The sequence below is a fragment of the Falco cherrug genome, chromosome 1, assembly GCF_023634085.1.
Source record: "Falco cherrug isolate bFalChe1 chromosome 1, bFalChe1.pri, whole genome shotgun sequence".
In the NCBI taxonomy this organism is placed as follows: Eukaryota; Metazoa; Chordata; class Aves; order Falconiformes; family Falconidae; genus Falco; species Falco cherrug.
This window is the reverse complement of record NC_073697.1, coordinates 119,648,899-119,661,405: the sequence shown is the minus strand read 5'-3', so window position 1 is coordinate 119,661,405 and position 12,507 is coordinate 119,648,899. Positions and strand designations below refer to the sequence as shown.

Sequence of the window (12,507 nt, the reverse complement as noted above, 5' to 3'; positions counted from 1 at the left end):
GCACTGAAATGGTCACTCTGAATTCTGCTAGCCTTTGTGCCTTTGATCTGTGTTCCTATCTTGCGGTTGAGTCTCTTCATAGTACTTTTGTACCTGGGCTGCTGGTCACTGTTTTTTCCTGTTCATGTCTGGGTTTTTTTTGTTTTTTTTTTCCCATCCTTAGATCTACAAATCCACCAAATGCAATGATATGCAGCAGTCTGGCAGCTGTCCCCGAGGACCCTTCTGTGCCTTTGCACATGTAGAACGTACGTGGGCTGCTTCTCTTGTCTTTTGTGGATATTTAAACTATGGAGAGCTTCTGGCCAAAATAGATAGTTTAAAATACTGGGCCGCTAAACTAGAGCTTCTGTGAAGGATTTTCAAAAACAAAGTATTAACTTGGATAATTCCGGTAAAACTGTGCTAGTGTGGGAGGTGTTGGCAGAGCTGAAGGCAGTTAAGTAGTCTGTAGGACTCAGCTCTCACTGCGCTGTCTCTTGAAGTATTTCCCTCTGTTCCCTCTCACTTGCTTAGTTCTCTGTACATCAGTTTAGGAGGAGAAAACTGCTTTTCATCTGTACGTGGATGAACTGTACCTAGCTAAGTTGCAAAGCGTTTTATTTTAAAAAGCTGAAGATAAGATTGCTAATTATAGATAATGTATTGATCTGCTTTAAAAATTAAATGCTGTTTTACTATTTATGAAGTTTTGCTTAGAGTTTAAGTCTTTAAGTCAGGTTGGAGAAGGAAAATAGGCAGCTTTTTTGTCCGCTTTTCCTCAAATCCTCTTTTCTCCATAGCTCCCTGATTTATAAGGCATTATTTCAATCCTCTCTTTCATCATCTGTAAAGTAGCGATGCTGTTTTGGTTGTGGGAGCTCAGTATTCAGGTGGGTACTAACATTCACAGATAAACAGTTAGCTCCTGTTCCTGTGGCTCCTGCTCAATTTCTGCACTCCAGTTTCACTGTTGAATTTGCAGCAATTAGAGCAGGTTACTCAGAAGTCAATAGATTGGCTCTGATACTGACTCACTACATGGCCTTGAGCAAATCTTTGTTATTTGATTATCCTTTGTAAATGGTGGAATTAGTAATTGCTGCCTTTGTCAAGGAATGGTGAGAGTAAATTCCCTACAGGTTATGCAGTTCCTTTTATAGGCAGCCTTGTCGACAGGCAGTAATTATAGCTAGAGCTGTGGGCTATAATGGCCCAAAACACAGTAATGCAACTGCACAGTATGATCCAGCAAGCTTAAGAGAGAATGAAGCCTTGATAAAGAAACGGTGTTTAGCAAACTCCCATGTGTGTATAACATAGTATTTTTGTTTAGGATATGCCTTATTCCTAACAAGATTACTGCACTTGATGCTATACCGCTTTGAAGTGGTACAGTAGCCATTCTGTGGCACTTAGGTCATTCCAACCTGGTTATTGCTTGTGCTGTCTTACACAGTTGTATCTTTTAGTCCTTTCTTAGCAAGGTAAACACTGAGGGCCTAATTCAATTAAAATAACAGGAGTGCATTTATTAGATCTGCTCTTAGCATGAGTTTTGCTGATTATTAGCAAGAAATGTGTTGCAACCAGCACTTTAAAGATACTACTATACAAGCATGTACATGTCAGTTATATAGTCTTTGTAAAGATGCTGAGTTGTGTTAGATGTAAATACAAGTCTACAGCATCTCTTACTTTACCTTCTAAGCCGATGACGCTTTATTTTTGTATATGCCTTTCTATGTACATTACTTCTTTTTGGTAATGGTTTGTACTGGAGCACAAATGGAAACTTATCTCCCTCAGCTACTTATAATGCACCCATCAACTTTGTGCCTAGCAATGAAGGAAGCTCTGCTTAATTCAAGACAGCTGAATGAATAACACACAGTTCATGCAGAGAAGATAATTTTGGAGCAGCATTAATGGGCTAAGGAACAACACAGTGTACAAGTGATAACAGTAATAACATAAGGAATATTAGATAAGTAGTAGCCATTTGCCAGATAAGGTTTCTCCTTGCTTCTATACTTATAGTAGGTGCTTGTGGAATATTTCTTCTTTCAAAATTATCTAGATATTCTTGTTCCTAAACATCTTGTACTCCACTGCAGTTGTACAGCTTTGAGTAACGTTACGTGTACTTTATTTCTTCCAGAGCCTGCTCTGAGTGAAGATTTACAGCAATCCTCAGCTGTGTCTAGCCCGACACAGACAGGCCCTGTGATGTATATGCCATCGGCAGCTGGTGATTCTGTTCCGGTCAGCCCTTCCAGTCCACATGCCCCAGACCTTAGCAATGTATGTAGCACTGTGGGAAGCCTTGTTCATAACTTATATATCTGGGTTTCTCTGAGTCACTGTACTTCTCCTCCCAGGAAGAGAAATCTGAAGTATCCAAAAGCCCAAAGGGATATGGCATTTTTCTTTTTAGATCTCAGTTCTGCGCTTTTTATAGGGATCTGTTTGTTTGGAATATACAATTCAGTGGCTTTTAGTATTGTCCTCTCACCTATAAAATTTCTAAGCCTTCCTTTCTGTGCAGAGTTTGTTGATGTACTTTCAGGAAAGTGGAATACATCCGCACATGAAGTCCAACTCCTTCCTGTCTGGAGGTACATATTGGGCTTAGCTTCCAAGTACTCTAATTAAAGGCTGTGAGCCAATAACGTCTAAAGTACATAACTACAGTTGAGTTTGTTTACATATGTAATCTCAGAGCCTTAGCCTTTGGATATTGTGTTGCATTATAGGATATCCTTGATTCCCTCCCTCTCCTACTTCTGGAGATAGCTAAACTCTGGCATATGTTTAAGTAATGCCCCAACCTTTAGTTGTACGTACAAGAAGGGAGTTCTTTAAATGCTGAACAGATACATGCAGACAGGTAAGCCGCCCATGGAATGCTAGACCACTTCGTTTTTGCTGAGATTTCTTTTTTTGTTGTTGATTAAGTCTTTCCTGATTGCACTACTGTTGATAAGGTGTGTAACCTTTTCAAAGGGTTGGTTGAGGTTTTGAGAAGGTAAAATGACATGAGTTTAACTCATTTGAAACTGGTCAGAATGAGGTGAGCTCACGTAGGACCTCTGTTTTATCTTATTCCCCTTCCTTGAAAAGAAAAGCCGATAGTTTGATTTTATTAATGCCAAAGCCAACCTAACAGTTCATAGTTCTCCTGAATTTGATTGCAGCTAGAATTCCAAACAGATCTTGACAAGTCTGGACAAAATATTTTCTCTCACTAAATAACACTGTGGAAAGGAATAAAAACCAATACCCCTTCGTCTTATGTATCATCTAAATTCTCTGAAAACTGCAGTGAAATTGAAGATATCTTCCACTTAATAGACCATTTAGGTCTTTTCTATCTCCAGCTCTTAGTCTTTTAAACAGTCTTTCCTAATCCTTGGATATATGCCAAACGGCAACACATGTCTTTCTGTGACTTCATCACTCCACAGGGCATCTGCATGTAGCTTGCAAACAAATATGGCTTTGCTGGTGATCATTTTACATGATGAATTAATCAGAGAAAAAGGTCCCTCTAGCAGCCAGCCTCACGTGGCCTGTTCTGTTTTGTATTTGTACTGTAGGTGTGGAATAAATCAGGAACTCTGCCAACTAGCCCCACCTCCACCACAGTGAGTAGTATCTTTGCAACTGTAGGGAAGCGTGGACAGCAGAATGTCTGTGTAAAAATAAAATCAAAACATTGTAGGATGCTCCTTCTTTCTAATGCCAGCCCAGACTGTGCCACATTTGAATCTGTGGTAGCAGTAGCTGTCTAAATGATATCTAAAGCACAGCCACACTTGCCAGTGCAGGCAGATAATTTCTTGTCCCAGAGAAATGGGATATCTGCATTAATCCAGGTAGGCGCTTTCTCTAAAACCCATCTTGATCTCCCTTGCTGCTGTCTGTGGCTTCATCTACAGTGCAAAACTAGCCTTGTTGCATGTGATTGTGATCCCTGGTATTAGTCTAAAGAATGGAACTGTTGGAAATTCTTAGGTTTTTTTAATGCAGCTGTTGATCTTAGGCTTTTGCCTGCATTAAAACTTTCAGATTTCCAACTGGAAAGCAAAAGATACAGTATTACACCTAAGTCAGATATGCTTAGTTGTTCTGACTGCCATAGCACCTTTCCAGGTTTCACGCTACTACTCAGAGTGCAGACAGGATCCACTGTAGCCTAAAGCAAGCAAAGAGGTTTTGGTCAGGTTTGGAAACTTGATTAGTCATGTCCGAGGCCTCCAAAAGAATAAATGTCACTAGAACTGTAGGTTGGATTTTATAAGACTGCACTCCAGTACAAAGTAATGACAATACCATAATTGTGGGACTGTATAAATCCAGTAGCTACTGGAGCTTTTTCCTGGTTTTTAATTACTGTTTCGTGGAAGCCCATATGCTTGTGTTGACTGTCACTATAAGCAATGCGCAAACAGTGAAGTGAATGAGCTCTTCCATGGGATGTCTCTTTTCTTCGAGTCATTGATGCTGGCTGCACTTTCCTGACACTTGTTCCTTCTATTAGATTCTTTGTAGGAACAGCAGTCTCGGAAGCCCATCTAATATATGTGGGTCTCCTCCTGGTGCCATTGGAAAGCCGCACAGCTTGGAGACCATTGGTTTTCCTCCAGACTCAGTAACAGCAGCCGGCAGCTACAAGAAAGCACCGGGGTTTGAGCGAGAAGATCAGGTGGGGGCCGAGTATTTGAAGAGTTTCAAATGCCAGGTTAGTAGGGAATATTGGCTGGAAGAGTTGGGGGGATGAGGAAGAATAAGAAATTGCCCAGTCTAGCTTGAATGTATGTGTTTTGGTGGTTTTTTTTTTTTCCCCAGGGAACAAAACTGAGAAAGCACTGTTCTCACTCGCAGTTCTAAGATATCTGCTGTTGCTTTCAGCCTCCCTTCCAGTCTCTTCCATCTTACATCTGTTCTTGTCTGCCTAGCTGCCATCACACACTCAGTTTGTAGAAGTCGAGCTGCTGCTTGTTTTCCTAACCCCTCACAACTTCTGTCCTGTGTTGACCCTGGGTAGCTTCCCACATATCACTTCTTGCTCTTTCTTTTCCCTTATTTAGGTCCTTGCCAAGAGTTGCTGTTTCTTTTGCTGTATTGTGTCATGGAAACTCATCCTTCCTTCTCTGTTCTCGCTCCGAACTCTTACCTTGATCTTCGTGACTTGGTTTGTCTTCTGTTTTCGCCATATATTTCTCCAGTGTATTAAAAATGTCATGTTAGTTGTCTCTTGCTTCTCTGGCTGTATCATTCTGATCCTTGGCTCTCTCCTGTGGCTTCTGTATTAAATTTAAATTCTTCATTCTCATTTGAAGAACCCTCTGCAATCTTACCCAACCCACATCTCTAATGACATTCCCTCTTATCCCTTCTGGATATCCCAGTCTTGCCTTGCTGCTTCCTCAGTCGTCGTCTTGGTGTCGTGCCTTATTCAGACTGCTTCCTAAGCCTAGAACAGGCTCTTCCATCTCTTCTGCCACACATGAGCTTTTCCACAGTCAACTTCTTATTGTGAATTTCTTTTCTTGACGTGACAATTAATAGTTTCTTTGCACTATTCCTTCTAAGTCAGCTGAGTCCAATGCAGAGCTTGAGTCTCAGTTTTTATTCCTCAGTGGATTTATAATTGTAATAGAACAACATCCTGCTTTAGGGGAAGGAATAGCTACTTTTATGAAAGAGATGCCTGAAAAAGTATTTCTCACATACTTTTAAAAAAAATGAATAAAAGAATAAAAATGCCTGGTCTGTGTTGCCTGAAAACAGAGATGACAAGAAGTGCTGGTTTCAGCTTGGCTACGTTTAAAGTAATCTGTAATATTAAAGAAGCTAGTCTTAATAAGCTTCTACTGCTGCGTTAGTATTGCACTGCTGTGAGAAAACAGTGGAAATATCCCATCCAGACAAGATCGTGCATGAAGTAGTTGGATTTAGAAGCAGACTCTGTGGGGTTTGTTTTATTTATTTTTACAACTTCAGGGAAAATATGACCAAACTTTGCAGTAGGACCAGCCTTGAATGCTGTTTAGTCTAATTAAAATGATCTAGTGACAAATACAGATTAAGCTATATGCATGTACACTTTCTTGTAAATGCTTCCATTGTCTTGCTTAACGTGGATGTGGCTTAGGAAATTGCAAATTGATGCAACACGTCTTTGGGGGTAAAGAGCAGACCATGCTGTGATCCTGGCACTTCTTGTGGGCACAGCAGCTTGTAGCAGTTGTTTAGAAACAAAAGAAGAAACATGTGCTCGTTCTCTATTGCCTCTGCTGCAAAGGAGGAGTGAACCCAAAGCCGAAGGACTGAGAGAACCCCTGTTTCCTGCCAGCAGAGGCAGGGTGCCAGGGAGGCCCTGCTTTGGAGAAAATGGGCAGCAAGCCTAAGCCAAGGAGAAAGGGGATGGAGCATGAATAGGACTTTTAAAAGGAGGACCAGATGATGAGCATTTGTGTCTGAAGTCCAGGCTGTGCTACAAAGATACTGTATTCAGGTAGCTTCCCACTTATGTGGCTTTAATTAAGCAAAAACCTGTGTTAAATGACTGGAATAAATAGCTGTTAAGATATAGATGGAAGTAATCACAGTTGCCTTATACTAGGCTTCTAAAGACAAAATTAGGTGTCTCATAAGTGTCCTGATTTAATTTGCTTTTAATCTATAATTACTGACTTTTTACAATCCTCTGTCATTTCCTTTGGCTGCGGTGGGCACCAGAGATTCTCATATACTCTGTAAATTAGATCAATAATTAGGCATTTAACTTTATTCACTCATATTTGAAAACTTAAAGAGAGACTCTGGCTCAGCTCTGCAATGAGCTTGTCATTTCTCCTCTGTAGAATTAGTACAAATAGTTTCTATCTTATTAGAATGAAAAATGCACCTTCTGTGTTAATAAGTTCCACATAGTTTGTGGTAAGGCTGAGCCAGCAGTTAAAGCTAAAAATACTTTTCCTGAGTCCCAGAAGATTTAGCAAGCTGGAAAAATGCTGGCTGCAATGGAATAACTTGAGTGCCATGAGCAGGAGGTGTTCCGAAGTCCTGACACACAGTACAGTGGGTTTGTTCCATGCTGGTCAGAAAACGTTCAGTTTCATTTGTAATTTATGTCCCCTGTTTTCTTCCCTGACTTAACAGAGGGAGCTGGAGAATTTCAGCCTGCCCCTTGAATTTGTCTTGACGTACTCCCCTTTTTAACGTGATCCAGAGCTAAACGAGACTGGCTTAGTGGCGACGATTGGTTTGCTCTACTTTTCACTCACATGTTACGTAAATTCAAGGTAGTGGGAACTGGGACTAGCTTGAAAATGTGTACGCTTTTTCTCCTCCTTAAAGGAAAAAAAACAACCTTCCAGTAAGACTTAACTGCAGCAGAGCCAGCTAGCTACATTGGCAGGAAGCCTCTCGGGGAGGGGGGGCATGGTTGTGTATGCGGCTTCACTGTAGCTGCTGACGTCTGTTGATAGCACATTTTGTGTTCAGATGAGTGTCAAACAGGGTAGGGATATGTTGGATAATCGAGCAGGCATGTTATCAGACGCACACAGATGCACCAATGTAACACATCTATTGCACACAAAGGAAAACAAGCCCGTGATAAGTTCAGTGGTAGTTTTTTCTGTATGTAAACTCACTGCACGTTTTTCAGGGAAGCACAAGAGAGTGGTACCCACTGCAGAAGGATCTTTGTGTCCATATCTCAACTGCCTGTGTGCCAGGTTTTGACCTCCCCATCTGCCCATAGGCATACAGCTGAGCAGAGAAAATGATTTAATTAAGTAAAACCAAGGGATGAATTCTTCTGCTGTTCTTTCGCCTGTCTGGTTATGTCATCCCTCTCCAGCAATCATTTATCTTTTTCGTAAGACTGTTTAAGCCAAGAAGTCAAGGCGTATCACTTCAGGTCAGTGTGGCGTCTCGTGCGCTGCTGTTGCACATCATGCCTGACTCTCCCCTGCAGAGATGGTGACTGCCTGCATTTGTGATAAAAACAATCAAGCGGACTTTATGCCTGGAATAAGTCTCTGATTCAGACTGGGGGGGTTGGAGAACGAGTAAACAAGCAGCCCTGACTCTCAGCCCTTTTTTTGCTCCCTCTCTGTACCCAGAGGGTGTGATTGATCTCCCTGTGCCTTATGCGTGTAGCAGCGTGGCAGGAGCAGAGCCAGGCCTGCAGAACAGACAGTTACACACAGACAAGCTCATGAGGCCACTTCCTTCCCAGCTCTGGTTATTGTAGCTCAGAATTAACTGATGTTGTGAGGCAAGAAGGTTGATATCTGTTAGGGGTATATAGCACTGGAAGGTCCTTAAGCTGAACTTTTAGGCTGAGTAGCGGAATTCTAAATGTATGTTGTCGTTCAGGCAGTTTTGCGGTTCCAGACAGCCTTGACCTCACGTTTTATAGCTTTGCGTTCTCCATGTTAACGGATGGGGAAGGACTTTTTAAAAAATCAGTTTTGATGATGTTGCTTTCAAAATCTGTTAGTTAATCACTGTATTTTACTTTGCAGTCCTAGCTGGGAGCTGGAGAAGTTTGAGGGAAAACATAATCTACATTCTTTGTTTTCCCAAAGCTGAAAAATGTTTACATAATTTTAAAATGACAGTATGCCTCCCACCATTTCTGGCCTTTTTTAGATACTAGTAGAGCTGATGGGTTATTTATAGCAAGGCAAATTAATTCACTTTTGGTCTTGGTTCTTAAGATGTGCTTTGTGCTAGCAGAGGACTTAGAGCAGCATTGAAGTCAAATGTAATTGTGATAAGTCTTTGCATAACTCTAGGGGTGATGTCTTGGTGTACAGAAAGCAAATCACTTGGAGTGTTTTCAGTTTGCTATGCTTTCCCGCTCTCCAAATTCTCTAGTGCCCTGAGCAGGCTGTAAGAGAGCAGAGGACTCTGTTTCCTATGGCCTCTCCAAAGCCAACAGTCAGCCATTTTTAATTTTGCTGCTAATCCCTCTGCTTATCTTTTTGTTTTGTTTCTTTACTGCAGCAAGCAAAAATGAAGTCTCACTCGCTGGAACACAGGAGCCAGGAGCAACCTTTGTTACAGCCCAAACAGGTACGGTACTGCCAGCAGGGCTCTGAACCTAGCTCAGTGCTCACACCACTGCAGACAAGGACACGAGAAATCTGTGAGTCCAGACAACTCTGCAGGGAGTAAATGACAGTCCAGACACCATTAGGGACGCTCAGCTTGAGGGATTACTTTATGAAGATGGGATGATTTGCTGGAGGTGTTATTTGTGAGCAGCTAGACCTGTGTGAATTCAGGATAGATTCATAGGCCTGGACTGTGCTGGAGAGAGTCTCCAAATTACAGAAAATTGAGCTGAAATGGATCTCTGGAGTCATCTAAGTTCAAGGATTCAGCAAAGAGAATTTAATATCAGGTTCTGAGTTGTGTGCTGAACTAAGTCTGAGTGAGTGATTGTGCGACTCATGCCTGTGATTGCATGCAACCTGTGGGTCACAGGAGTTAATTCTGGGGAAGCCTGAGAAATGTCTGTAATACTGGCCGGGGGGACAACAGACGGAATGGAGAACAGTCGGCAGAAATTAAAGAAAAGCTGTTAATCTCTCCCCCACCCCCAGCCCAGTAGTAGCACCAGCCATCTGTCAGGTTGGAAGCAGGCAGGAACAGGTTTGCTGCTGATCTTTGGCTCATTCCTGCATGTTTCTGAAGGGATTCTTCTATAAAGATGTTTTATTTCCTACCTCTTTCCCTTTTAAAACTCTTGTTTCAGGACATACTGGGTATTCTCCCAGTGGGGAGCCCACTGACATCCAGCATCTCCTCTAGTATCACCTCCAGTCTGGCTGCAACGCCACCAAGCCCTGCCGGCACCAGCAGCATACCAGGCATGAATGCCAATGCCCTTCCTTTCTACCCAACCAGTGACACCGTTGAGTCTGTCATAGGTAACTTTGCCTTTTTTACTCATGCATACTCACAGGGCTTCCTCAGACGTGGATCGCCAGGTATGAGAACTGGAGTAGCATGGGTGTTCCAGTGAGCATCACTTTTTCGTCTCTGTCAGTGTTGGCAGATTCCTGAGGCTGTAAGCTTTTTCTGTGACTGTGACACATCTGATGTTTTCTGCAGGTCATTATGGATGAAATTCACCCACAGGACCAACAGAAGGCCTCTGAGCTACTTACTCAGAATGTCAGATGGTGTAAAGGGCCTTAGTGTTAGGTTTGTCAGAGTGACAAAGAGGTCTTGGAGTAGGCAGGAAATCACAGGGGCATTTTCCACAGTTACAACCCCTTACATTCTAAATGACAATTTTATAACAACGGCTACCACCAGGTAGATTGTAGGGGCTTACCCTTCACAGAGTGTAGGACAGCACCTGTAAGAAAAAGGAAAACAGGAGAGTCCAGATAATGGAGTCGCTTCTCTTAGGTACAGGTTTTTTGTCACCCGTTTTCCTTTTTTCCTTTTTTTTTTCTTTTTCATTAAATCTAACGTTTCTGAGGTGATCTCACTAATTTGTTAAAAATAATAATAGAAATGAGTAGGCATGTGTGGGATGGAATTATATCGATCATGATTAGTGATGAGGCATGTTCAAATAGATACAACGTTTGCAGGCATTCATAAGTTTTCTTTATTTTACCCTATCTTTGAACCTCAGAGATGTTTTTCAAGTGTTCCCTTCTACTGGTATTTCTTTTCTGAGTGGCTCTTCAGCAAAGTAGGGACAAAGCACAAGCCAGACCCAGACATGTCATAAGCCAGTGTTCCTGCCTATTATGGACAGACTTGAAAGAGCAGTTTGGGGAAGACTTACGGGAACTGCTGTTATTTCATCAGATTTTTGTTTTCATATAGCATTTGGGAATACTTTGAGACAAAAGGAAATCAGATCAGGCCAAAGAACCTGAACTGAAAAGCTGCCCGTGACACTTCTGCCAAACCATTTAAGAACAGCGTTGCACAGGGCAGAGAGTAGGGCCGTGCAGACTGACAAATAGAGAGCAAAGGCTCCTCTGCATGTAGGCTCTTTGGGCCATCCTATCTCTTGAAGTTGTTGGTCCTTTATAACATAATTGGTACCTCTGTGTCTGGCAGAGTCTGCCTTGGATGACCTGGACCTGAATGAATTCGGAGTGGCTGCCCTGGAGAAGACATTTGACAGCAGCACAGTGCCCCACACGAGTGGCATCATGATAGGTACATGAAAGCAACAGAGCTTTCTTTATCTTCTGCCAAGCAGTGTTGCCCAGTCACCTCAGTGGAGCCAGCCCAACAAAGCTCTAAAACCAGTCCCAAAACAACATTGGTTAAACCAGCAATTATAACCAACTCTGGCAACAGCTGAGCATCTTTGAAGTGAAAGCTTGCCCTTATTGACTAGCAGAGCTGAGTTCTTGCCATTGGGCCCAGGTGTCTTGGGGATGTTTCTTGAGACTGAATGGGACTTGCTTGATTTTTTTTTTTTTTTTTTTAAAGTGTGTAAGTAAACTCTAGAAGGCATCGAATACCTTTAAAAACAGGCCAAAGTATAATGATTTGCATCTTAAGCAGAAAACTCTCCCTAGCAGTAACAGGAAACTCACTGACCTGGTAATGCTATCCATCTGTCACAGAGTGTCATCATGGTCTGCTGATTTGATTCCTGTAATGTCTGTCTCATTTGAATACGTGGAGGTAGGCTAAGGCCTCTTCTACCTGTCTCTAATGAGTGTCTAGGGAAAAATGAAATGTCTCCTAACTTTTTGGAAGTGGTTGTAGTTTCTGGCTACCCTTGCTGTGTAAGACAGGTTTCTGAATGGGAGCTAACTGTGGTTGTCTGAGGGTTTCCAAGGGAACTATGCTGCCAGGAGCTGTACTGAGGTAGGAAGGGACCTGTGGAAGGGACCCTAAAGAATATCACTTCCACTTCCCTGCCAAAGATAAGAGCCTGGTCGGAGAGTTTACTGTACGTGTCTGCTGATACGTGCAGTGGCTGCATCTCTGCAGTGGCTTAGAGATGATCCACACTGCTTTTCCCTCTGTTCGTGTCAGGTCTGGGTGTTACCTGGTGGTCTTCTAAGAAGGGAGATCAGGAGGGAGTGGGGAGCAGGGCTGAGATCTCTCTCAATATATCATCTGTGGCAGGCAGAATGACCTCTTGCATAAGGGAGGTGTCTTTGGAAGTTGGGCTTTTGTTTATTTGGGATTTTTTTTATTGCTGATAGGTCCAGACACTCAAACATGTCTAAAATTACTAAAGCTGGTTACTGATTTGTAGTGGTTAAGATCACAACCTGACCCAGCATGGTAGTCTTCTCACTGCAGGTTGGTTGGTAGTATTACAGGCAGAGGTGCGCGTTGTAGAAGGGAATTTTTCATTACCAAGTATTGCACCAGATACCAAATTCATCTTCTCTAGACTGATAGGGACTGAACTCTGCTCAGAAAACCTTTTGTTGCTTTGACCAATGGAAAAGTAGTCCATTGAACTCTGGAGGAGGGTCTTAATCTACGTGGTTCTGGGATGGC

At 42.3% G+C, this 12,507-nt stretch overlaps 1 protein-coding gene across 9 annotated transcripts in view; it reads left to right on the top strand.

Annotated features, from left to right (window-relative positions):
- The window catches only part of UNK (unk zinc finger), a 44,598-nt gene that overhangs the window by 24,674 nt on the left and 7,417 nt on the right, over positions 1-12,507 (top strand). For 2 of the 9 annotated variants that reach the window (XM_055724155.1, XM_055724152.1), the window contains exons 7-13: positions 164-248; positions 2,141-2,283; positions 3,579-3,626; positions 4,523-4,723; positions 9,010-9,078; positions 9,764-9,938; positions 11,095-11,196. In XM_055724155.1, coding sequence (XP_055580130.1) covers positions 164-248; positions 2,141-2,283; positions 3,579-3,626; positions 4,523-4,723; positions 9,010-9,078; positions 9,764-9,938; positions 11,095-11,196 — 823 coding nt within the window. The remainder of the gene's footprint in view (positions 1-163; positions 249-2,140; positions 2,284-3,578; positions 3,627-4,522; positions 4,724-9,009; positions 9,079-9,763; positions 9,939-11,094; positions 11,197-12,507) is intronic. The other 7 variants (XM_055724160.1, XM_055724154.1, XM_055724153.1 and 4 more) reach the window with 6 other exon arrangements.